Source organism: Scyliorhinus torazame, chromosome 11 (assembly GCF_047496885.1).
Source record: "Scyliorhinus torazame isolate Kashiwa2021f chromosome 11, sScyTor2.1, whole genome shotgun sequence".
NCBI classification, from domain to species: Eukaryota; Metazoa; Chordata; class Chondrichthyes; order Carcharhiniformes; family Scyliorhinidae; genus Scyliorhinus; species Scyliorhinus torazame.
The window spans coordinates 121,208,693-121,236,622 of NC_092717.1; the positions used below are offsets into that span (position 1 = coordinate 121,208,693).

Genomic DNA, 27,930 nt, shown 5'->3' on the forward strand with positions numbered 1-27,930 from the left:
CTCAGCACCATTTATGATTCGTCAAATACTTAAGTCTGTACACAAATGCAGCAAGAACAGGACAATATCCAGCTAAGTAACATTTGCACCACACCAAGTGCCAAGAAATGACCACCTCAAGAGAAAATCAAACAATTGCCCCATGACATTCAATGGCATAATGATAATTAAATCCCCCATTATCAACATCCTGAGATTACCATTGGCCAGAACTAGACTAGCCATATAAATACTGTGGCTACACGAGGTCAGAGGCGGGGACTCTACTCCCAGAAGTCTGCCCGCCATCTACAAAGACATAGATCATGAGTGGGTCTCTTGTCTGGAACACAAGCTCAACTCCATCCAGAACAAAACAGCCAGCTTGTTTGGCACCCCATTCACAAACATTAACTCCCTCCACCACCGACGCCCAGTAGCCATTTACAAGATGCACTGTAGGAGCTCACCAAGGCTTACACAGCACCTTCCAAACCCACAACCACTAGCATTTAGGACCACAGATACATGGGGCCACCACTACCTGGAGGTCACTCAACCATCCTGGCTTGGAAATATATTGGTAGTTCCTTTATTGTCGCTCCCTCCCTAACAATACCACCAGCTTCTAAAGGACAATAAATGCTGGCCCTGCCAGTGATGCCCACATTCTATTACTGAACAAGAGATATGCTTATTTGGTGTAAGTGCACATACACTCCCAGTATGGATACACTCCATTTACTGAAGTAGAGGGGCAGCACGGTAGCATAGTGGTTAGCACAGTTGCTTCACAGCTCCAGGGTCCCAGGTTCGATTCCCGGCTGGGTCACTGCCTGTGCGGATCCGGTCTGCACGTTCTCCCCGTGTATGCATGGGTTTCCTCCCACAGTCCAAAGATGTGCGCGTTAGGTGGATTGTCCATGCTAAATTGCCCTTCGTGTCCAAAAAGTTTAAGGGGGGTTACGGGGAGAGGGTAGATACATGGGCTTGAGTAGGGTGCTCTTTGTAAGGGCTGGTGGAGACTCGATAGGCTGAATGGCCGCCTGCTTGTAAATTCTATGATCTAGAGGTACACATTGACAAAAGTCATGTAGTGCAACAGAAGGCAAATGTAAATGAAATGGTGGCCAATTAAGCATAATTAGTAAAATTTCAAAATTGGAACACACACCATTAGTCAATATTTACATAACCTGGATTTGAGTTATTAACAAAAGCATAGAATGGCTAAATGCATTGGTGCAATCACTGAGGAATGCAGGATGGAAAAGTTGAATTAAAAATCTTGCTGTAGAAAATATTAACAGAAGTAAATCTGAAAATACTTTCAGGCTTGTCAGGGCAATTCATGCTTGTGAAAGACAATTTTGAGAAACACCACAAATTTGAGGGCAAGCCATAGCCAGAAAATACTGGCAGGAAAAATGGCCGAGGCCAAGATCATAATTTAAGAAATACTTGAGTCGCAATGCAGGGTAGTCTACAATTGCGAAAATGGATCAAAGGATTTTCTTCTCACTTGAACAGTTTTACAGAAAGAAACCTTCGGCCCATAGCATGACACTGGCTTTCTGAAAGCTATCCATAGCCCTGCAAATGCTTTCTTTTTCAGCACAGATCTTATTTCCTTTTGAAAGTTGCTGTTGGATATGCTTCCACCACCATTTTGGGATGCACATTCCAGATAATGCCCACCATGGTGGTAGCACAGTTGCTTCACAGCTCCAGGGTCCCAGGTTCGATTCCCAGCTTGGGTCACTGTCGGTGCGGCGTCTGCACGTTCTCCAAGTGTGCGCGTGGGTTTCCTTCGGGTGCTCCTGTTTCCTCCCAGTCCAAAGATGCACAGGTTAGGTGGATTGACCATGATAAATTGCCCTTAAGTGTCCAAAAAGGTTAGGTGGGGTTACTGGGTTACAGGGATAGGGGAGGTGTGGGCTCCAGTAGGGTGCTTTTTCCAAGGGCTGGTGCAGACTCAATGGGCTGAATGGCCTCCTCCTGCACTGTCCCTCTGGGGTTTTTTGCCAATTAGCTTCAATCGGAATCTGCTCATTGAATTAGATACCAAATCACCCATCTTTGTTTCACTGGATTTAGAATCAAAACATTGCACTTTTATTAAATTGCTCCTGAACCTTGCCTGATACAAGAACAATCCAACTTCTGTGCCTCAGCCCCTCTAAGTCGTTGGCTTTAGCTTCCAAGCTCTGGAGAATAATTTCAGTTTGGGGGGCGGGGGGGGGGGGGAGTAGAATTCACCATGACAAGACTCAGCAGAACCAAACTGTTGAAACACAACGTACATCCAATCGACCATTCTCTAAAAACTTAACTGCTGATACAGACCCGAGGGAATCTGTCACAAAAAGACAAGATATGCCTGGGTTATTTTCCACATTGTTGGGTAGATACCAGTATTATAACTACCAGTTTGACTTGGCACACGGCTAGTTCTGGAACACAAATGTTCAGTAATAGACAGACCAGTCAGGTCTCAGTTAAACACACTGGATACAGCAAAGGCTATTTCTTTATATCATGAGGGGTAAATTGAATAGATTAAAGATTAGCATTTATGATGGCAACCAAGGGAGGAAGCAGTTTCATCCTTTGCACTGACGTCCTGGCCGCCTCCTGGATGTTTTTGGAGTCTCCTCTTCCAGCGAGCTGCTGAGATTGTGCACCATAATTCGTAATTGCAAAGATATCACGCTCCCAAGTTAATCCTGGTGGACCACCACACAATGTCTGGTATTACATGGAAATTTTTCCCAAGACTGAAAATGTTATCCCAATGCAGTGTTTTATAGTTGCATGCGCGGTTAATGCCTTTTATCCACCAGTGTTACTTTACCACGGTTACAAATGATCTTTGCTTGAACATAGTTGAGTATGCAGTGTGAAGTATGCACTCCACTATTTTTCAAATCACTTTTCCCTTAAAGCATCCCTCCCCCTGTTCCACTCCCATAGCCTAACCTGCCCCCACGGGAGGCAATTCATACGGATTTATTTCAGGCTCAAGAAGTTTACAATTGCCCATGATCTGGATCCAAAATACTACTTAATAGAACACCATGTTATGGTTGCAAAATCTGTAACTGAATTAATCAACCTGCATATTCTTCCTCCAAACATTTTTACTTTTCTAATTTTCAGTTCTCCCTTCTATCTCCTCTTCGGGTAATGAGTATGGTGCCATAGATAGCAGCTACTGTTATTTCCCTTCACTAAAATGGTTATTGAATAAGTCATGCATGCACATCTTTGGAGGGGATGGGCAAAAGATGTGCATTGCATCGAAGCCCAATCTGGTCTTCTCCATTTCCTCCAGTTAGTGAACAAGAATTTTGGCTGATTTTTATTCTCTAGGTTGCAGGCTCTCTCCCATCTGTAGTGGAATTTTTTGGGTAATGGCAATGATCATTGAGCCTTTCTTCCAATTAAATCCATTGTTGTTTGATCTATTAATAGTCAGGGTCAGTTTTTAATTATTCTCCGCTTCCAGTAGTGTCTTATTGCTGAGACAGTTAGCCATGTGGCAATGGTGGCACAGTGGTTAGCACTGCTGCCTCACAGCACCAAGGACCTTGGTGACTGTATGGAGTTTGCATGTGCCCCTAGTGTCTCCGTGCATTTCTTCCAAGTGCCCCCGGTTTCCTACCCCAGTCCCAAGATGTGCAAGTTCAGTGGATTGGCTATGCTAAATTGCAACCCCCCCCCCCCCCCCCCCCCCCAAAAACCCCAACACCAAGTGTCCAAAAGCTTAGGCGGGGATACAGTGAGGGCCTAGGTAAGGTGCTCTTTCAGTGGGTCAGTGCAGATTCGATGGGCTGAATCCAAGTCTTTTGATTCAGCCTATCAAAGTGAACAGTTTCACACTTTCAAGTTATGCCACTCCTGCCATATTTTTGCCCACTCAACCGATCTAGATAAGTCTGTAACAGTGTCCTCTTCACAACATGCTTTCCCACCTAATGTTTTCAGTTAGCCAGTCTTCTACCTATGCTAATGTTACCCACTACACCATGAACTTTCATTTTCTGTAATAACCTTGATGTGGCACCTTATCAAATACCTCCAAGTACATGTACAGGCTCCCGTTTATCCACAACACATTACTCCTTCCAAGAACTCCAATAAATTGATTAAATTTAAATACCCAATTCATTTTTTCCAATTATAGGACATTATAGGACAATTTAGCGTAACCAATCTACCTAGCCTGCGCATTTCTGGGTTGTGGGGGCAAAACCCACGCAAACACGGGGAGAATGTGCAAACTCCATACGGACAGTGACCCAGAGCCAGGATTGAACCTGGGACCTCGGTGCAGTGAGGCAACAGGGCTAACCCACTGTGCCACCCCTAAATTGATTAAACATGACTCACAAACCATGTTCACTCTTCCAGATGACCTTGAGATTCAAGTGCCCAGCAAGAACCTCTTCGTTACAGTCAAATCATACAGCACAGAAAAGACCCTTTGGCCTGTCGCGGCTACGCTGGTCAAAAACAAACAGCTAACCATTTTGCAGCACTTGACCCATAGCCTTGTTTGTATGCCCTGCGATCGCAAGAGCATATCTAAATACTTCTTAAATGTTGAGTCTCTACCTCCACCATCCTTTCAGGCAGTGAACTCCCACCCCCCTCTGGGTAAAAAAAAGTCCCCCCTCATCTTTTCTAAACCTCCTGCCCCTTACCGTAAATCTATGCCCCTGGTCATTGACCCCTCCCAGGGTTCTTGTCTACTTTATGCCCCTCATAAATTTTACACATCTCAATCATGTCCCCCTTAGTCTCCTCTGTACCCAGGAAAACAATCAAGTCTATCCAATCTCTTTTCACAACTAACTCTCCAGCCCATGCAACATCCTGGTAAATCACCTCTGCACCCTTTCCAGTGCCATCACATCCTGTAATGTGGATTCCAGAACGACATAATACTCTAGCTGTGGCCTAACCAACATTTCACGCAGTTCCTGGAGGCCTAACCAACATATTATACAGTTCCTGCAGAACCTCCATGCTCTTAAAAACTCTGTCTCGGCTAATAAAGGCAAGCACATGATATACCTTCTTAACCACTATCCTATTTTGCTGTTACCTTAAGGGACCGGTGCACATGCACACCAAGATCTCCGATCCTCTGCTTCCCAGGATCCTGCTGTTTCACATGTATTCCCTTGGTCTTGCTGGTCCTGCTCAAGTGCATCACCCTGGATTGAATTCCATTTGCCACTGATCAGCCTGTCTATATCCTCCTGTATTCGAAGGCTATCCTATTTATCACCTCACCAATTTTCATATCACCCTCAAATTTACTGATCAACCGTCCTACTTTCATATCCGAATTCATTTGCATAAACCACAAACAGCAGGGCCTCTGCTGATTCCTGCAGGACCTCACTTCCAGCCAGAAAAAAAACACCCCTTGACCATATCCTTCTGCAGCCTATTTTGGATCAAATTTGCCAAATTTCCTTGGATCCCATGGGCTCTTTAATGATTAACACCTCCTCCACCACAGACACCAAGTAACTGGCCTGTCGTTTTCTGTTGGCTACCTCTGCCCTTTTTGAATAGAGGGGTTTTATTTGCTATTTTCCAACCTGATGGAACCTTTTGGTCATCATTATTTTCTATTGTTCCTTTCTCAGACCCTATAACAAATGGCAATTGACAGATGTCAATAAATTATCCTGTTGTGTTTTCCCAGGCTAACTGTAGCCAGTTTTCTAGCGTATTGGCACAGCTAGTGACATTTTATGAAACTGTTAATAACTGCTATTAATAAAATGGGACACGAACAGTACTTAGTATAATCAATTGTGAAAGTTGGGAGGAAGAATCCTCCACTGAGAAAGCATTTCTGCAAAGAAATGAAATCAGCAATGTAACTTGATGGGGAAATAACAGTAGTGAATCCATGTCCAACCTCTCAATATTGGAACACTATCACGGAGGAAAGTCACATTTGACGTTTTATTATGAATACATGCTTCTTACATGCCTTTAAACAGGAAAGAAAAAGGTTGATGGAAGCTTTTTCCACCCAGCACCACGTGGATTTTGTCCTTTCTTCCATCTCCCACAACAGTTTAAAGCAATCTTTAAAACTTGCTTAGATAATGGCTATTGAAGTAACTCTTATGCATGTAACATTTGGCAATGTCTCGGCAATATTTATAACTGTTTCAACATGAAGGAACTGTATCATTAAATGCAAAATGCTTAAATACTTGCCGTTATATGCCAATTTATAATTTAGTAAAACTACGTAAAATGAAAGCAAATTATTTCAGTGATATCAGCAGATCATTATAGCAGCCTATGGCTGCATTAACTTACCTGCTTCTGAATAAGTGACAGACGTGAACACCATAGCAGGCAAAGGTCTTAACTGAACAACACTAGGGCAATACTAAATGCCAACAAACCCTTGGAATAAAAAATGTAGTAAGGTTGTCAGCAGTTCTGAAACTGGTTCTCTCATTTCAAATTGAAAACAGAATCATACAGGCACTGTTCTAAGGAGTGAGATTTAAAATCAGAAATCAAATAGTAAGTCAAAGTATGTTTATACTGATTATTATATCACTGGCATTTTACTTCATTCATAATTTTGCTTGTGGCTTAAGTTATTGCTTGATTTCCTTTTCACAGCTTTGCTATAGCTGTCACCAAAGTTTTTCCCAGTAGAATTAAAAAGGCCTTCCCCAAAAAATTCAAGCCAAATGTGATAGTATGATAAAATGACAATGCACAATTAACATTTGTTAAGACACCATTCAGTATAAATAGTTTTGTCTTGAAAACAAATTCCTTATTCAGTGTGTATATATTTGGGTTCATAAAGTTACAGCCTGTTATTTTTTTTTGTCAGGTTGTTTCCTTTTGGCAGGTTTATTAGTTTATCACCCCTGTACATAAACAAATCTTCACTGACAAAACAGAATAGACCGCCATGAAAGAAAAGCTTTACACCACTTGTACATCTAATTTTAAAGCTTGTGTTTAAATTTACTGGTCAAAGAAATACATGCAGATAAAAATGTGTTTGTAATGAGAAAAAGAATCTACATTTTTCAATGCACCATCCCAAACATAAAACAAAAAGAACCCTCTTTCAGCTGCCATTTGTTTAAATCTTAAACTATTCTTTAAGGCAAACCACTGATCCATTTCTGAAGGGGTGCTCTAAAGCGGAATAGACATTTGGCATTAAAATAAGTGATATGAAGTTGCTAACAATGTACATTTAACATGAGTTACATCTGAGAGATACAGATGTAGGTTGAGGTGGTAGAGTGGGGAGGGAAAAGCAGATGGTAGCAGACCAAAAGTCAAACCACCTCAAATTTAGAGTAGACACAGCTTCAGATTAAACAATACTGCCATTTTAAGCTGAAGTTCAGAAGATATTGGTGATCTGCTCAACAACAAAGGGATTTCAGCTTGGCCAACATACACCCAAGCTTGTACTTTTAACTATATATACATACACACACACACAAAGTGGATGATAAATACAGAATTAAAACAGTCCTCTAGCGTTTCTCCACAGCATTTGAAATTTGACAGCTTTTACAGTTTGATATGAAACAATAACAGCAATAGGAATTTTAACCCACACAATTAAAATACTCAGATGAAATTTGTAGTGTTTAATACAATTAATTTTGTAGTCAAGGGCAAAATTGACAAAAGAACAACCAGAAAACTGTAAATAGGTACAAGTACAATTTTCAAATCCTGTCTAAGCAAATATTAGCTTTCTGCCGAGAACAGTATGTACGACAAGTTTTACAAGGTTTATTAAGGACTTTCCAGATATCTCCTATTAGATAAACCATACGGTAATGGCTTCACGTCTTGGACTGATGTAGGAGAGGATGAAAGGTAATAGGCCCAAGTCAAGCAGGTAGATAAGTGAGGAACCTCAACAGCAACCTCCACCAGCCTGTTGCCCTCCGTGGCCGCCAGAATGTGATGCATTAGTAGCAGCGTGCTGTGGTCCAATCTTTATGCCATTTGCCTTGAAGAGGGGGAAAAGTAATTACAATGTTGCATATATGTAACTGATCCAATAAAGAGATTGTGGCAGTAAAATTTCACAAAAGTAATCTTTAATAAAGGTTTATCCTCATGCATATCAAACTATTGTACTTGACGAAACAGATTTCAGAATTAGTTAACTCACTTCCTCATATTAAAAACAGGATCATAAGCTGCCTTTAACATTGCACAAAATTAGTCCACCACAGATGAATTTCTCAAAGTTGTCCACTCAGGAGTGCTTCCCAAAGAAACGGACATTATTTAAATGAGGAAAGGTGGGGTTTGGGAGAGAGGGGGAGTATGTTCTTGGTTTCCTTAAACTGATACTCTCACCAGGAACCTAGAACATAAGTAATTTCAGTATTTCCCTCCCCATGAAAACATGCTGTTTATAGGTCTCTACTCAGCAGGCATTACATATGGGCTATTGCAAACAACAGACAGTGAAGTTGCACAGGAAAAGAGAACCTTGTAAATAGATCCCAGAAAGTTTTAAACATTAGGTTTATTAAAATATTACATATAAAGAAGTTATTTTCCCAGGTAGTTCCTCAAGATGGTAGCAAGCATATTACATTCAACCATGTCAAGGTTTATTTAAAATTTTTCATGAACTAAAAATATGCCAGGTAGGGATGAGTGGGGGAAATTTTTAAAAACCTTTGGGCAATGCTACAGATTAACACTAGCAATGAGAACATTTAATTCACAACCAAGAGTGTCAGATTATGGAAGTTAATTTTGGGAACAGAAATATTTAAGGAAAAATAACTTGGAACAACAGCTCAACCCTGGTAATTTGTTTCATGTTATTACGTTTTGTACAAATAGACTTGACAAATTCCCTACTTTATCCCAAATTAAATTGGTCTGGTTCAGCATGGTCAGGATTCAAACTAGTCAATTTACATAAATGGCAACACTTGCTAAATCAGTCTGAAGTGTTAGTAAGAACCAGCAGAACTTTTGCCACTTTCCTGCTAAGTTTGATTGCAGGCCTTCAAATAATCTTATGATACTGCATTCATTCATGCAGGAGCACTAACATTTCTATCAAATGGTAATTAATAGATAAACACTACTCTGATGGGGGTCCAACAACACTCCAGGCCAATACCATCTTGATAGTCAATCATTTTGCCAATACACCACCATTTTATCTTTTGATTTCCCTCATTATAGTGATACGTTGGATTAAGCTGAAGCTTCAACAATTTTCCCAAATAAATATTACTTATGCTTGCTGCATGACTTCTATTCAGTTCCTTACTTTGATATTAAACTCAATCTGACGTTGCTACTTGACCCACTTACCTAAAAGTTCAAATTTCTTTCAAAATCTGCTTGCAGTGCTCCACTTTCAATTGGAATATTTACAAACTTAACGATTTTGCTTTCATTAGCCCTCAAAGATGATTCCAACTTAAGGATCTGTACAAATGGGTCCAATAACTCTGTCAAAGCCAACAGACAGAGAAAGTGGGAAATATTTATACTGTGGAGTGAGAATGAAAGATGAGTCATAGCCACACAGAAACCCAGGGAAACCAGGTGCTAATGGCCACAGAAACCAAGGGGAAAGAGTGCTAATGACAGTCCCCAGTGAGAACAAAAGATGTGAAAGGCCAAACAGCAGAGAAACTATCAGAGGATGAACTGTGACAGATGTAGATGTGGGGGGAGGGGAAGGGGGAAAACCTGCCCCTTTATCTCTTCCATGCGCAACATCCCAGGCCCAAAACTCATTTCAGGTTAAGCAGCGTTTCACTTGCATCTCTTCCAATTTGGTTGATTACATTCACTGCTCGCAATGTGGTCTCTTCCCCCCCCCATCTTATCCACCCTTCCTTACCCTTTCTCCACTTTGCTTCCCCCTTCCCCTCCCCCCACATCTACATCTGTCACAGTTCACCCTCTGATGTTAGTGTCTCTGCTATTTGGCCTTTCAAATCTTTTGTTCTCTCTGGGGACTGTCATTAGCACTCTTTCCCCTTGGTTTCGGTGGCCATTAGCACCCAGTTTCCCTGGGTTTCTGTGACTATGTCTCCTCTTTCATTCTCACTCCACAGTATAAATATTTCCCACTTTCTCGGTCTGTTAGCTTTGACAAAGTCATTGGACTCAAAACGCTTGCTCTTTTCTCTCCCTACAGATGCTGCCAGACTTGCTGAGATTTTCCAGCATTTTCTCTTTCGTTTCAGATTCCTGCATCTGCAGTAATTTGCTTTTATTTTGTCCAAATTGGTCAATTGATCTTATAAGCATACTATCCAGTGGAACTAAATCACTGAGACCTTAAGGTTGCAGGTTTGGCTTCTGTCTCGAGATCCATCGGAGGGGGAAAAGAGCGAAGGTAGGCAAGCAACCAATCAGAGTGGCAACTCCAGATTGCCATTTGGTGACTCTGGCTCATGGGGGGGATTTTGTTGCTATTCGGAAGTACAGTTTTGGTTTGCTGCTTTCTGGTCAAATAGTGACTTGACAAATTGTTTTGGTTCATGTGCAGACTTGGCTACTATGCAACTTTACATTGAACGAGCCACCCATTTAAGAGAAAGTTAGAAAATGAAAATCATTTTAAAAAAAAAAAAGACATCCAATATTTAGACAGCAAGAAAATGCACAACATGAACCTATAAAAAATTAAAAGCCAGTTTGCACATTAAAATGTACAACACCGCTTGCTTTAGTCATTTGGATATAAATAATCCAGCTTCTGTTATCCACAATATATAATTCACAATTACATAATTGCATGAACAGTTTTATATCCCTAATAAATGACCAGAGAGCTTTTGAAAATGAAAAACAACCTACAATAGTGATTATATAACTCATGCTAAACAGGTGTTCCACATAAATAATTCCCCATTGTGTAAGTGAGCAGAATATAAAAACACTGATCCTCTAGGCACCAATTCTTTTGCCAGTTTGAATCAACTGTACATGCCAAGAGTACGAGTGTTCTATGTCATCAATAATCTCAACACTCCCCAAAGACATGGCAGTTTGCCAAGAACCCACACACGTTACACAGAGCGCTTTCATTCATCAAACATACTTATCTCAACACTTACTAGTTCAAGTGGTTACACCTTAAACCTAGTTTTTTTTAAAAAAAGTCATGGTTAACACGATAAAGTTTGCTTAGAAGTACGCTACGATAAATCTCAGGTTTTCAAATGCTTGGCAATGATTCCATTTTTACATTAGCCTTGGGGTTTCTGGCAGCAGTTTTGTATTTACACCAGATGATGTGGTTTAAGTTCCCTCTAACTCCTCTTATTGAATACATGCCCTATGGCTCACTAGTTTCACCCATCTGAAGAACAACTATGGCACATAGCCAGGTAACAAATAACAAGGGCTAATGGTTTCTGACAACAACAAAACCTGAACCATTGAAAACTAGCAATGATGACATATGAAAGATCACCAAAGACAAGTTGCTCTTTAAAAACTGTACTTAATGTCAAACGTTGCAATACTTTTGCCAAGATACTGTTCACAAAATAGATATGTTTTGTTAACTTCTAAAGTATTATGAAGCAGACACCATTGCTTCCAGAACAGCATTTTGAGGTCTGAGTGTCCAGTATTTTCTGTTTTTGTTTCAGATTCCAGCATTCACAGTAATTTGCTTTTATCTACTGTATGTATTCTTTTCCTGACAAAGTAGATAGAAGTAGCTTTCTAACTGATGTAAACATGTTACCTTGATTTTGTTCAAACAGAAAGGGAGATTATAGCAAGTGTTCAAATATTAGTTATGGAGTACTACTAAAACCAAAGGATCATTTTATTAATTGGTTGTTTCTAATCAACAAGGCCAGAATAGGTAAAATGGCTTTCTGATGTGATCTCTAGCAGCTTTTATATTGGAATCTATTTAGATTGGATTCTAAAAGACAAATATTCATGCAACACAACCCTACACTTTAAAAGGAAATCTGACTTCTATTTTGTGGGTGGTACCAAGAGACTATATAGTTCTAATGATTCCAGTGCCAGGCTGATCATTCAAATTTAGTGTAATGGGACAAATTGAAATTTTGCAATCAAAGCTTAGCAAGTGTGAAAGCAACATTTTGTAGATCTAAAAATTTGTGGATACTACTACGGAATATCTTGCCCGCGCTAATTTGCTTTATTTTACAGAGAGGTTTGTTTTGTTTGCTTCATTTGACTAACTGTACGTACATTTTGCTGCCCTCTGGATCGGTCTATGATATCCCCTCTTCCTACCCCCCCCCCCCCAAATTGGTTTCCCCCCCAGGTTGCGCAGTCCTTCGGTTCATTTTTTTTTTTTTAACCCCTGGCTTACTCCTCGTTGCTGGCCTCGAACAGGTTTTGGAACGGGCCAAACTGCCCCCAAATATCCAGGAAGCCTTCCTCTGACCGTCGGATGGCGTACTTAATCTTCTCTAGGTGGAGAAATTCAGAGAGGTCAGCGAGCCAGTCTGCAGCTTTGGGTGGTGCTGCCGATCGCCAGCAGAGCAGGATTCTCCAGCGTGCGATTAGGGAAGCGAATGCAAGGGCATTGGCCCCCTTCCCCATGTGTAGCTCTGGCTGCTCCGATACCCCGAAGATTGCCACTATTGGGCATGACTTCACCCTCACCCCCACAACTTTGGACATTGGACAGTCTGTCCAGAACCCAGCAAGCCCAAAACATGTGGGTGTGGTTGGCCAGGCCTCTGGCACCGTTCACATTTGTCCACCACCAGAAGAACCTGTCATTCGAGTTCTGGTCAGGTGCGCTGTGCACCACTTCGAGCTGCATTAGGCTTAGCCTTGCGCAGGAGGAGGTGGAGCTCATCCTGCTCAGTGCTTCGCTCCAGAGTCCCCATCCTACCTCTGTCCCCAGTTCATCCTCCCATTTTTGTCTGGTCCCGTCCAGTGGGTGTTCGGGCTCTGTCCAGTAGCTGTCCATATATTTTCCCCACATAGGCACAAGCAGCGAGGGGGGGAGAAGGAGGCCCATCAGGTCCTCTAGTAGCGTGCTTTCTGGGGCCCCGGGGTACCCGACTGTCTCTTTGCAGAGGAAGTGCTTTATTTGGAGGTGTCTCAATTCCTGTCCTCTTGCTAATTTCCACTTCCTCGTCAGTTCATCCAGCGTCGCCAGTCTGCGCCCTACGTAGAAGTCCCCAACTGTCAGTGTGCCCCCACCCCGCCTCCATCTTTTGAAAGTGGTATCTAGCATGCCCGGGGGGGGGGGGGGGGGGGGGGGGAATCTGTGATTGCCGCAGATGGGGGCCATAAGGAACATTTGGTTATCCCGAAGTGCTGTCTCAACTGGGTCCATGTTCTCAGCGTGGCCACTACCACTGGGCTCGTTGTGTACCTTGTTGAGGAGGATGGGAGTGCTGCTGTGTGCAAGGCCCGGAGGGTTGTTCCTTTACAGGATGCCTCCTCCATTTGTACGCAATCTGTGTCGGGTTCTTGTATCCATCCCCTCACATTTTCTGCTGTTGCTGCCCAGTGGTAGTATTGTAGGTTTGGTAGAGCCAGGCCCCCTCTGACTTTCCCTCTTTGCACTGTCGACTTGGGAATTCTCGAGTTCTTGTCCCCCCAACACAAACGCCATGATTAGCCTGTCTATGTTTTGGAAAAAGGCCTTGGGGATGAAGATCGGGATGGATCTAAACAGGAAGAGGAACCTTGGCAGTACGTTCATCTTGATCGTCTGCACTCTCCCCAACAGGGAGAGTAGGAGTGAGCCCCACCTCTGTATGTCCCTTTTTACTTCCTCCACCAGGCTGGTCAGGTTCCACTTGTGGATTTGTGTCCAGTCTCTAGCTATTTGGATCCCCAGGTAACAGAATCTGTTCTGGGCCGTTTTGAATGGGAGCCCCTTCAGTTCTGTCCCTCCGCTTTTTGGGTTCACTGGGAATGCCTCGCTTTTGCCCAGGTTAAGTTTGTAGCCCGAGAAGGTTCCAAACTCCTTCAGTATTTGCAGTATTGCCTTCAGTCCCTCCTGTGGCTTCGAGACATAGAGGAGCAGGTCATCTGCATAGTGAGAGACTCGTCTCTCTCCGGATTCGCTTCCAGCTTTTGACGTCCCGCAAGGCTATTGCCAGGGGTTCGATCGCTAGCGCGAACAAGAGTGGGGACAGGGGGCAGCCCTGTCTTGTTCCTCTCTGTAGCTGGAAGTATTCAGAGCTGGTGTTAGTTCGGACACTCGCTTTGGGAACGTTGTAAAGGAGCCTCACCCAGGCGGTGAATCCCACTCCAAGCCCAAACCGTTCCAGTAGCTCGAGGAGGTAGCTCCATTCGACTCTGTCAAAGGCCTTTTCTGCATCCAGGGAGACGATCACCTCTGGTGTTGTCTCCGGGGGGGGGGGGGGGGGTTCATTATCACATTCAGCTGCCGCCTGATGTTCGCTGTGAGCTGCCTACCCTTGACAAAGCCCGTTTGGTCCTCTGCGACCACCTCTGGTACGCATCCCTCCAGCCTTTTGGCCAGGACCTTTGAGTGTATTTTCACATCCACGTTCAGCAGTGAAATGGGTCTGTATGATCCACATTCCGTCAGGTCTTTATCTTTTTTGGGTATCAGTGAAATTGTGGCCTGCGCTAGCGTGGGGGGCAGGGTGCACCTGCCAGTGAGTCTGCGAACATGTCCCTTGGGTATGGGGCCAGGACTGGTGCGAATTTTTTGTAGAAGTCCGCCAGGAACCCTTTGGGTCCCGGTGCCTTCCCCACCTGCATGGAGCTGATGCTCTCCATGGTTTCTCCCAGGTCTATCGGTGCTTCCAGCTCCCCCCCAGTCGGTCTTGCCCCACCACTGGTAGTTCCAGTCTGTCTAGGAACTGTTTAATTCCCGCATCCCCGTCAGAGGGCTCGGAGGTGTACAGTCTCTGGTAGAAGGTCGCGAATGCCCGATTGACCTCCTTTGGCTCTGTTACCAGTCTGCCTTTGCTATCCTTAACCTGTGCAATTTCCCTCGTGGCTGCCTGCTTTCTCAGCTGGTGAGCCCATTGCTACGGAATTTCTAACTGAATACTTAAATAATGTTTATGGATTTATAAACTGCAACAGACAGATTTGCTCAAGACAGTTTAACTATTCATATATCCCTGGTCAATCGCATAGCTTTAAGAAACCAAAGAATATCACCCAGAAACATAAGAAATGTATTTGGTTTCATAAAAAGCACCTGTAACAAGTGGACAAATCAGTTATTGGTCCCTTTATTTAAGGATGCAAGTACTTTGGAAGCACTTCGATGAAGGTTTACTAGATTTAATACCTGGATTAGGCAAATTGTCTTCTGGAAGAAAGTTTTGGACAGGCTAGTCTTGTATCCATTAGATTTAGAAGAGTTAAGAGGCGACTTGATTAAAACATACAAGATCTTGAGGGGTCTTGACAGGGTGTATGTGGAAAGGATGTTTCCTCTTGTGGAAGAATCTAGAAGTGGTCACTATTTAAAATAAGGGGTAATGCATTTGAGAGGAGGGTAGGAGAACTTTTTTTCTTTGAAAGCCACGAGTCTCTGGAACTCTTCCTTAAAAGGCAGAGTCTTTGAATATTTATGGCAGAGGTAGCTAGATTCTTGATAAGCAAGGAGGCGAAAGGTTACCGAAGGTAGGTAGCAATGTACAGTTGAGGTTACAATCTGATCAGCCATGGATGGCAGAGCAGGCTAGAGGGGCCGAATGGTCTACTTCATATATACTGCAGTATATATGAAATATCTTTAACAGAACTATAGGTGTGCATTTGAATGAATTAAATTTAGTAAGAACAAATTACAATGAAAAAAAAGGCATCGTTTTATTCTTAATAGAATTGCTGTGATCTCAAAGTAGCTACAATTTGTCACCATTATTGATCAAGCAGTTGGATTGGAGGATCAGGTCAGGTAATTTATGCATTTAGGAGCAGAATTAGGCCATTCAGCCCCACAAGCCTGCTCTGCCATTTGATAAGATCATGGCTGATATGATTGCAACCTCAACTCCACATTCCCACCCGATTACCTTGGATTCCCCTGCCTGACAAGATATCGACCGCCACTTTAAAAATATTCAATGATCTCATCTCCATTGCCTGGAGGAGGAGTTCCAAAGTCGCACAAAACAATATTTCTCCTCATCAGTCTGAAAAGGGTGACCCCTAATTTTAAAAGTGTCCCTTAGTTCTGGACTCAACCACAAGAGGAAATATACATCAATCAAGTCAGCCCTCACACCAGCAGAAATAAGCCCATTCAGTCTAACCCAAGACAACCTCATTCTAGTATCGATCTAGTCAAGCTCCTCAACCACCTCCAACAAATTTGCATCCTTCCTTATACAAGGAGACCAAAACTGCACACTGTATTCGAGATGTGGTCTCACCAGTGCCCGGTATATCTGAAGTGTAACATTCTTATTTTTAGAAAAGCAAATATTGCAGATGCTGAAAACCTGAAATAAAAGCAGAAAATGATGGATAAACTCAGGTCTGGCAGCATCTGTGGAGATTAACTGCTTGTTTAGAGTCTAAATTACCTTTCTAAAGAACTGAAGAAAGGTAGAAATGTAAAAAATTACATAGTTGGAAAAAGGGGTGGGGGAGGTGGAGCAGAATAGAGGAACAGGTCTAAGTCTGAGCAAAGGAGAAGACTTTGAATTTAATTATTCAATTTCTCATAATAAAAGGGGAGCATTCCATTAGCCAACTTAATTACTTGCTATACATGCATCATGTACTGGAACACCTAGATCCCTTTGCACCTCAATTCTGCAGTCATTCTCCATTTAAGTAATACTCTAGTCTTCCTGCCAAAGTGAACAACTTCATATTTTCCCACAACATACTCCACTTAGAATTTTGCCCACTCAATCAACTATCTATACCCATCTGCAAATGTACTCTTCACAACCTATTTTCCTACCTATCATGGTCTCGTCTGCAAATTTAGCTGCCATGCCTTCACTCCCCTTACCCAAGTCATTTAGATAAACTGTAAAAATCATATTATATATTAATGACTTTGTCAAGGGAACTAAATGTAGTATCTCCAAATTTGCAGATGATGCAAATTTGGGTGAGGGTGACCTGTGGAGAGGATGCAGAGATGCTTCACCATGATTTGGGCATGCCGAGTGGGCATACAGCAGATGCAATATCATGTGGATAAATATGAGGTTATCTGCTTGGGTAGCAAAGAATCGGAAGCAGATTATTTCAATGGATTTAAATTGAGAGGTGTATACTCAGCGAGAACTTTCATGCATCAGTCGCTGAAAGTAAGCGCATAGGTACAGAAGGCAGTAAAAGGCAAATGGTATGCTGGCCTTCATAGTGAGAGGATTGGAGTATATGAAAAGAGGTTTATTACAATTGTATAGGGCATTGGTGAGGCCACATCTGGAGTATTGTGTGCAGTTCTGGTGTCTTTATCTGAGGAAGGATGTTCTTGCTATGGAGAGGGAGACACCAGAACTGGGGGTCATAGTTTGTGTATGAGCGGTAAACCTTTTAGGACTGTGGGGAGGAGAAATTTCTTCATCCAGAGAGTGGTGAATCTGTGGAATTCAGTACCACAAAAAGTAGTTCGAGATAAAAAGTGTAATTTCAAGAAGGCATTACATATAGCTCTATAGTGCAGGATCAGGGTATTGAACTATGATCAGCCATCAATGAGTGGCGGAGCAGGCTCGAAGGGCCAAATGGCCTCATCCTGCTTTTATTTTATCGCTATGTAAAATATTTCCATGTAAAAGGTTGAGGCCCCACAGATCCCTGCAGTTGCATCCTTGCCAGTCAGAAAAAGACCCAATTATGCATACTGTTTTCTGTCAGCCAAGTTTCTATCTATACCATGCTCCCCCCTGCACCAGGAGCTTTTATTTTCTGCGATAAACGTGCGTGACATCTTATCAAATGCCTTCAAGAAATCCAACGACACCACAGACAGGTTCCCCTTTATCACAAGCATGTGTCATTTCTTCAAAGAATTCCAATAATGGGGGGCACGGTAGCACAGTGGTTAGCACAGTTGCTTCACAGCACCAGGGTCCCAAGTTAAGATTTCTGGCCTGGGTCACTGTATGTGGAATCTGCACATTCTCCCGGTGTCTGCGTGGGTTTCCTCCAGATGCTCCGGTTTCCTTCCACAAGTCCTGAAAGACGTGCTGGTTAGGTGAATTGGACATTGAATTCTCCCTCCGTGTAACCGAACAGGCACCGGAAACGTGGCAACTAGGGGATTTTCATAGTAACTTCATTGCAGTGTTAATGTAAGCCTACTTGTGACACTAAAAGATTATTAAACTGGTTAAACATGATTTCCCTTTCACAAAACCATGCTCACTCTTCCAGATTACCAAGAGTTTCTCCAAGTGCCCAGCGATCACCTCTTAATTATCTATTCTAGCTCTTACCCCATGATTGACATCAAGCTAACTGGTCTATAGTTGTTTTCTGCCTCCCTCCCTTCCTGAATAGAAGGGTTGTATTTGCTACTTTGTAATATGATGGAACCTTTCCAGAAGCTACCAAATTTTGGAAAATTAAAGCCAATGCATTTACTCGCTCATTAGTCACGGCTTTTAAAACCTTAGGGATTAAGTCCATCAGGACCCAGAGACTTGTCAGCACGCAGCTCCATCAGTTTGTTCAGTCCAGCTTCCCTCGGTGATTGTAATTTCACCAAATTCCCTTCACTTTCACCTCTTGATTTACAGTTATTCTTTGAATGTTTATTGTACCCTCTTATTGAAGACAGAAGCAAAATAGTGTGTCATTTCATCCACCATTTCCTTATCTATTAACCCCCCATTCTCACTCGAAGACCAACACTTTTTAAATACCATTGGAAACTCTTGCTATCCATTTTTACATTTCTAGCTCGCGTCCTCCCATGCTAATTTTATTCTGATTAACCCTTCAATTATTCTGCCGTTCATTATATTTTGACCTTTCATCTGACCTGCCTCTCACCTTGGTGCAGTTTATGCGTTTTCCTCAAGTTTGATGCTTTCCCTGACTTAATCACAGATGGCAAGTCCTCCTCTTTGAATTTTTATTTATAATAGTAATACAAGAGTATTCTGAAATATCCTCTTAGTGTCTGCCACTGCCTCTCTGTTGATGTATCCCGAGCCTAGTGTCAGAGTTCACTACAGCTGGCTTAGCTTTCATGCCCACATAGTTCCGTGTTTTCAAGTTTAAAATTCTAATCTTGGACCCTACCCTTTAAAACTGGGTGTAAAATTCAAACAGTGTTTTCTGCTATCTAGGGGCATCTTCACGGAGGTCATTAATTAATCCTGTCACAGGGCAGCACGGTGGCGGTGGTTAGCACTGTTGCCGACGGTGCTGAGGACCTGGGTTTGATACCGGCCCGGGTCACTGTCCGTGTGGAGTTTGCGCATTCTCCATCAAGGTAGATAAATCCCCGGAACCTGATGAAATGTATCCCAGGATGTTGTGGGAGGCTAGGGAGGAAATTGCGGGTCCCCTAACAGAGATATTTGAATCATCGGCAGCCACAGGTGAGGTGCCTGAAGATTGGAGAGTGGCGAATGTTGTGCCCTTGTTTAAGAAGGGCAGCAGGGAAAAGCCTGGGAACTACAGACCGGTGAGCCCAACGTCTGTAGTAGGTAAGTTGCTAGAAGGTATTCTGAGAGACAGGATCTACAAGCATTTAGAGAGGCAAGGACTGATTCGGGGCAGTCAGCATGGCTTTGTGCGTGGAAAATCATGTCTCACAAATTTGATTGAGTTTTTTGAGGGGGTGACCAAGAAGGTAGATGAGGGCAGTGCAGTAGACGTTGTCTACATGGACTTTAGCAAAGCCTTTGACAAGGTACCGCATGGTAGGTTGTTGCAGAAGGTTAAAGCTCAGGGGATTCAGGGTGAGGTTGTCAATTGGATTCAAAATTGGCTGGACGACAGAAGACAGAGGGTGGTTGTAGAGGGTTGTTTTTCAAACTGGAGGCCTGTGACCAGTGGTGTGCCTCAGGGATCGGTGCTGGGTCCACTGTTATTTGTGATTTATATTAATGATTTGGATGAGAATTTAGGAGGCATGGTTAGTAAGTTTGCAGATGACACCAAGATTGGTGGCACAGTGGATAGTGAAGAAGGTTATCTAGGATTGCAACGGGATCTTGATCAATTAAGCCAGTGGGCCGACGAATGGCAGATGGAGTTTAATTTAGATAAATGTGAGGTGATGCATTTTGGCAGATCGAATCAGGCCAGGACCTACTCAGTTAATGGTATGGCGTTGGGGAGAGTTATAGAACAAAGAGATCTAGGAGTACAGGTTCATAGCTCCTTGAAGGTGGAGTCGCAGGTGGACAGGGTGGTAAAGAAGGCATTCGGCATGCTTGGTTTCATTGGTCAGAACATTGAATACAGGAGTTGGGACGTATTGTTGAAGTTGTACAAGACATTGGTACGGCCACACTTGGAATACTGTGTGCAGTTCTGGTCACCCTATTATAGAAAGGATATTATTAAACTAGAAAGAGTGCAGAAAAGATTTACTAGGATGTTGCCGGGACTTGATGGTTTGAGTTATAAGGAGAGGCTGGATAGACTGGGACTTTTTTCCCTGGAGCGTAGGAGGCTTAGGGGTGATCTTATAGAGGTCTATAAAATAATGAGGGGCATAGATAAGGTAGATAGTCAACATCTTTTCCCAAAGGTAGGGGAGTCTAAAACTAGAGGGCATAGGTTTAAGGTGAGAGGGGAGAGATTCAGAAGGGCCCAGAGGGGCAATTTCTTCACTCAGAGGGTAGTGAGTGTCTGGAATGGGCTGCCAGAGGTAGTAGTAGAGGCGGGGACAATTGTGTCTTTTAAAAAGCATTTAGATAGCTACATGGGTAAGATGGGTATAGAGGGTTATGGGCCACGTGCGGGCAACTGGGACTAGCTTAATGGTAAAAACTGGGTGGCATGGACTGGTTGGGCCGAAGGGCCTGTTTCCATGCTGTAAACTTCTATGATTCTACGATTCTATGATCTCTGCATGGGTTTCACCCCTACAACCCAAAAATGTGCAGGTTAGCTGGATTGGCCATGCTAAATTGCCCCTAAATTTGGGGGGGGGGGGGTACTCTAAATTTATTTTGAAAAAATTAATCCTGCCTCATTACATAATATCAAGCTCTCTGGTTGGTCCCAGAACATTCTGCTCTTAGAAACTGTCTCGAAAGCATTCTATGAATTCCTCATCCTGGCTACTAACGCCAATCTGATTTTCCAGTTGATGTTGATTTAAACAGTTCATGACTATTGCCATCTCTTTATCACAAGCCTGCAAAATTATTCCTTGTATATTTTGTTCTACATGGTGGTTACTGAGGTGGCCTGTAGACCACTCCCGCCAGTGACTTATTTCCCCTCTTCTGCATCTCCACCCAAACCGATTCTGCATGCGAATCTCCTGAAACAAGGTAATCTCCAAATATTGCACCAAAATCCTTGATCAACAATGCTACCTCTCCACCTTTACCAAGCTTCCTATTTCCTTTAAGAACCCAATCTTTGTCCTGCAGCCACATCACCATAACGGCTACTAGATCATAGAATCATAGAATTTACAGTGCAGGAGGCCATTCAGCTCATCAAGTCTGTACCAGCCCTTGGAAAGGGTACCCTACCCAAGCCTACTCCTCCACCCAATCCCCGTAACCCCATCTAACCTTTTTGGACACGAAGGTCAATTTAGCATGGCCAATCCACCTAATCTGCACATCTTTGGACTGTGGGAGGAAACCGGAGCACCTGGAGGAAACCCACGCACACGGGGAGAACGTGCAGACTCCGCACAGACAGTGATCCAAGCCGGGAATCAAACCTGCGACCCTGGAGCTGTGAAGCAATTGTGCTAACCACTATGCTGTGCCGCCCCATATTTATTTAAGTGTGCTATTAGTTTACTTTATGAATACTGCGTGCAGAACCTTTAGCTTTGTTTATCTTTCTAACATTTAGTCTTGACTATTGGTGTATTTTCAAGGTTTACATCGCTGTTCCTTTCTATTATTCTATGACCCTAATTTCGCATTTTTCTGGTCTCCTGCCTAGAGTCTACCCCTCGATTTGCTACATCTACTCGAGCTTGATCCCACTGCGCTTCATTTAATCAAGCCCTATCTACGTCTAGTTATGAGATTCACAAGGACATGTCCCAGTTCAGATACAGACCATTCCAACTGGACAGCTTTCACTTCCCGCAGTACTAGTGTCAGTGCCCCATGAACTAGAACCCACTTCTCCCACACCAATCTTTGATCCACATGCTCTCTAGTCTTATTTGCTCTATGGCAATTTGTACATGGCTCAGGTAATAATCCTGAGATTATGACCATTGAAGTTCTGCTTCTTAATTTGGTACCTAGCCTCTCATACCAACTATGCAGAACCTCTTTCCTAGTCCTGCCTATATAGTCAGTACCTACATGGACTGCGACAATTGGATCTTCTCCCTCCCACTGCATGTTTGCCTCCAGCCGCGAGCAGATGTCTCAAATCCTGGCAGAGGGCAGGCAACACAACCTTCTGGACTCCTGCGCTATGCTGCAGAGAGCAGTGTCTATCTCCTCAGTATATCGTCTCCCACTATATTTCTATTTGTTCTTTCCTGCTTGAATGGCTCTGTACAATGGTGTCATGGGCAGCCTGTTCATCCACCTTGAAGACCTCGTCCAAGGTACCTCCGCTACTGACTGCTCATCCCTGGACCTGCATCACTCGGTCACATCCTCTTGACCCTCACTGCTAACTAAAACAGACAACACTATTCTAAAAGGAATAACCATTTTCTGGAACAAAGTGTCAAGGTATTTCTCTCCCTCTGTTGCAGTGTCTGCAGTTCAACTTCGAGATCAACAATGCTGATCCAGAAATCCTGAAGCTGCTTATACTTTCTGCAGATGTGGTTAGTCATGGATCGCCTTGGCATCCAAAAACATCCATTGCAACTGCCAGTGCTGTTATTTAGCCAACTTAATTATTCACTTAATTACCTTAGAACATTTCCTAGGTATACCACACCTCTTTCCCGTGCACCGAATTCCTATATGAACCTAATTCGCTATTCACTCAGTCGCCGTCCCACTCTGGCACTCTGCCTCACACGCCACTTTAGTTAACAGAATCTAGTTATGCAAAAACACAAACCCATCTGGAAGTGCCTAACTAGGAAAGCAGTCAAATTGTTTGCATCCTCCACACATTTCCTTGTGTTATCTGGCATCAGCCCACAAATCCATAGAGTGCGCAGAATAGGGAATATATTCACTCGTCACATTCTTCCTTCGCTACACTAAAGTCAATTGGCTTGTGAGTATCCACACTCGTATCCCATTCATTTGTTTCCAAATGTAAAATTTCTTACCATCACTGAATTTTGAAATCATTGCAAATTCTCCTAAATATTTACCAAGTATTTCATACTCAACCTGGTCTCTTCAAATCTGATGTCTTAACAGAAAAAAAAAAAACGGTATCCAACAGAACCATAACCCCAACTCCTTCAACCCAAATCGGATTCAAGCCCTGGACAAATGTTCTCAGACAATCATAGCTTATGGCCAGAATTGTAGCATCTGCTCCGTGTATGATCCCGACACTAATAATAAGTTTGCACCCATACCAAAGATTTTATTTTTCGTACACGCAACAAGATATCCTTCAAGGAGATAAAAGAAGAAATCCAACAATGCACAGCCAATTCACATCTTTTAGTAACACTCCTCAAATTACAAGCAACACTGTTCAATTTGCATCATCTGTCACCGCTGTCCAATTAGCATCTAAGACAATGTTCTCGGTTACACCCATAAGTACCATTTTGGTCAACATACTCGTCTGATTTTAAAAATAAAATAAATAATCGCTTATTGTCACAAGTAGGCTTCAATGAAGTTACTGCGCAACGCCCCTAGTCGCCACATTCCGGCACCTGTTCGGGGAGGCCGGTACGGGAATTGAACCTGCACTGCTGCCTTGTTCGGCATTACAAGCCAGCTGTTAAGCGCACTGTGCTAAACTAGCCCCCAGCCTGCTCCAGGGAGAAACTATTCAACTATTAGACCAGTTTATATACCCAAATCTAACAGACAGTTTATCAAAAATCTAAATCAGGGCTTATGTTGCCAACTCAGATAAATAGTTCTAATAAATCAAATAAATTTGTACAATGATGTTGCTTTTAAGAACACTAGTCTGCTCTCGTGGTGTATCATTTAATTTCAAAGATACAAAACATCTCATTCACCTGCACCTAATATCCAGCTTGAATGGTTTTCAAGTGGCTGCAATTTCAGCCTTTCATTTCCTCATGCTTCAGCTTGGGTCAGATCACCCTCTAGTGTTGGTTCAAGAGATTGCTCCACAAGCAGAATGCATTTCCAGTGCAAAACTATTAATTGGGCAATATCCAGTTGGTGCATCATTCTTTGGAATTTTTGGAGATAGGAGTAGCACTTATTCTGGCCTCGGGTGACTGTGTGGAGTTTGCACTTTCTCCCCATATCTGGGTGGGTTTCCTCCGGGTGTTCCAGTTTGCTCTCTCAATCTAGCGATGTGTAGGTTAGATGGATTGGCCGTGCTAAATTGCCCCTTCGTGTCTAAAACCATTTGCCTTCTTTATCGCCTGCTGTACCTGCATGCTTACCTTCAAGGTGACTGGTGTACGAAGGCACGAGTCTCGTTGCACATTCCCTTCTCCTAATTTATGGAGATTCAGATAATAGTCTGCCTTCTAGTTTTTGCTACCAAAGTGAATAACCTCTCATTTCTCCAAATAATACAGCATCTGCCATTCATTTGCCCACTTTCACAACTTGTCCAAATCACACTGAAGATCTCCGCATCCTCCTCTCAGCTCACCCTCCCACCAACGTATCATCTGCAAATTTGGAGATAATACATTTTGTTCCCTCATCTGAAATCATTAATATAGCTGGGGTCCTAGCACTGATCCCTGCAATACACCACTAGTCACTGCCTGCCAATTTGAAAAAGATCCATTAATTCTTACACTTTGTTTCCTCACCAACTAGTTTTCTATCCATCTCAATACACTACCCCCAATCCAGTGTGATTTTACACACTAATCACACTAATGCAGGACTTTGTCAAAAGCCTCCTGAAAGTCTAAATATACCACATCCACACACTCCCCCTTGTTAACTACTAGTTACATCCTCAAAAGAATTCCAGCAGGTTTGTCAAGCATAATTTCCCCTTTATAAATCCATGTTGACTTGGTCCGATCCTACAACTATGTTCTCAGTGCTCGACTATAAAATCTTTGATAATGGATTCTAGAATTCCTCACTACTGACGTCAAGCTTACTGGTCTATAATTCCATTTTCTCTCTACTTCTCTTCTAAATAGTGGAGTTACATTAGCTACCCTCCACCTTCAGGAATTGTCCCAGAGTGTATAGAGTCCTGGAAGATGACCACCAATGCATCAACTAGTGGCACTTGTTTAAGTACTTTGGGATGTGAATTATCAGGCACTATGATTCATCAGCCTTCAATCCCATCAATTTCCCCAACACCATTCCTCTACTAATATTGGCCCCCCAGCAGTTCCTCCCTCTCACTATTTCTGGTATCTGATTTGTGTCATTTGCAAAGACAGAACCAAAATATGTGTTTAGCCCCTCAGCCATTTCTTTGTCCCCTATTAATAGAAGACTTCCTCTTACAAACAGAAGAAATTAGTTCAAAATATCCATATAGACTTGATTACCACTACACGGTTGGTTATAATAATTTCAAGAATTAAATCAATTATATACCACTGAGGCAAGGATAGTTCTTTACAGAATTGCTAACAGTAGAATCAATTTTTGGGGTTACATCTAAAGCAGATTATGCAATTTGGAGAGAAATTGCAGAACTCTGAAGTACGGAGGAACCTGGGTATTCTGGTCTGTGAATCACAGGAGGTTAAGTACACAAGTGATCAGGAAAGGAAATGGGATGTTGTCATTTATTGTAAAAGGAAAGGAATAAAAACCGAAAATCCTGGAAAGACTCAGTAGGTCTGGCAGCATCTGTGGAGAGAAGAGTCCGATTGACTCTTCAGTTTAAGTTTTACAACAGTGTGTAAAAATGGTGTTGGTGAGATCACATCTAGAGTACTGTATAGTTTTAGTGTCCTTATTTTCGAAAGGATTAAGTGCATTGGAAACAGTGAAGAGAAGGTTCATGTGACTCATTCCTCAGATGAAGGCTTATCCAACAGAGGAAAGGTTAGAGATGCTGGTCTTGTATCTACTGAAGTTCGGACGAGTAATCTTATTCAAACAAAAGAATTGTTTGGGAACTTGACAGAGTGGATGCTGAAAGCATGCTTCATTTTGGGAGACACCACGACCAGGGTACACAAGTTTAAAAATAAGAGGTCACCCATTTAAGACGGCGATAAGAACTTCTTTGAGGGTCATTAGTTTGCGGAACTCTTCCCAGGGGAGTAGTGGAAGCTGGGTCATTGAATATAAAAGGAGTCACGGATACAGAGGGTTTACAGGAAAGACAGACCACAATCAAAATCAACCATGATCTTAAATGGCAGAATATGCTCAAAGGGTGCAATGGCCTACTCCTGCTCCTAATTAGAATGTACGTGTGCCTCAGTTATAGAAGTGTAAAATCAAGTAGATCCAAACAGACCTCTAAACACTGCTATTCAGTTCCTATTAGTCCAAACATCCCGATGTGTTGCTTTACATAATATATTTTAATACTATGAGAGAGAATTGAGATTGGATGGAAAAAATCAACATTGGCCACGAGGTACTAGAGAAGCAGCGTGGCACTAAACTAGTTTTCTTCACAACCACATAGCACCAAGAATAAAGATCTTTTGAGTGACATTAAAATCACCTATTGCTGATTTGAGAATCATGTATACAACACAAATACAGTGATATCTATATAATGTAATCAAATAAACTAAAGTAAAAAGTCTATGACAGAACATTACATACAAAATTTAAAGTAATCTTACCTCATTATTTATATCAAAGACTCCTTCCTGTATTTTCTCATAGATCTCCCGAGCTGTATTAATAAATGCCTGAAAATGATAAACAGTTTACAAATGATTAATAAAATCAATGCCTCCAACCATCATTTCCATTACTAACTCTTGAAGTCAAAAAACTCAGGACTGTATGGTGCAGTAAGTTGTTAACACTATATTTTCATCTATGGGACCAGAGTTTGAATCCAGCCTGGACTGAAAAGAAATCCTCCAATTTGTCCACCACTTTAGTGCTATAAAGGGCCCTAAATTAATTTGATTAGTTCCAGCGGGCATGATTCTAGTACACAAAAATCCTCCTCTTTCAGCCCAAGTTAGCAAGATTTGTTTCATGCACAGCGTGACTAATGTGCGCAATAGGAATCAAGATTACCAATCACATAATTAGGTGTCAAAACTTCAAGAATTCTACAATGTATTACCAGAGGAAAGATACCAAGATCTGCAGAACTATGACATTCTAGCTAGATTTCTAACATGATAAATTCAGTCAAAGCACAAGGACTAAAAATCATAGCAAGACATTTCTCCTTTTGCAGTCAGGGTTAAATAAATCTTGCCGTCACAACCAATTTGTAGTTAAATTTTAGAATGTGGAATTAAATAAATGCCTTGGAATAAACAGAATTTTGTCAGTTAATCAGAGTAGTAATAGACCCAAGTTCTCAACCTAACAATGTGCCATTCGTCTTAGTATTCCTGTTCAGTAATCTGATTTTAGATGCAAGTCCAAGTAGAAGCTTCAGCACCAATAGACAGATATAGCTAAGTTGCTGGTGCAGTTCTGGGAGCGAGATGGGGCAGGAAGGGTGATTGCTTCAATTGACATTATGCTATCTGTAATGATGAATTTGAACTTACTAGTTTTATAT

General features: G+C 42.3%; 1 protein-coding gene and 1 long non-coding RNA gene across 3 annotated transcripts in view; one reads left to right on the top strand and one right to left on the bottom strand.

The window, feature by feature from the left end:
• LOC140385497 (uncharacterized) overlaps nucleotides 1-27,930 on the top strand; it is a 74,505-nt gene that overhangs the window by 25,564 nt on the left and 21,011 nt on the right. The gene's annotated exons all lie outside the window — the stretch shown is intronic.
• rab2a (RAB2A, member RAS oncogene family) overlaps nucleotides 6,852-27,930 on the bottom strand; it is a 97,815-nt gene continuing 76,736 nt past the window's right edge. For both annotated transcript variants that reach the window (XM_072467713.1, XM_072467712.1), the window contains 2 exons: nucleotides 27,023-27,091; nucleotides 6,852-8,020 (listed from right to left, as the gene is read on the bottom strand). In XM_072467713.1, coding sequence (XP_072323814.1) covers nucleotides 7,925-8,020; nucleotides 27,023-27,091 — 165 coding nt within the window. In that variant the 3' untranslated portion in view covers nucleotides 6,852-7,924. The remainder of the gene's footprint in view (nucleotides 8,021-27,022; nucleotides 27,092-27,930) is intronic.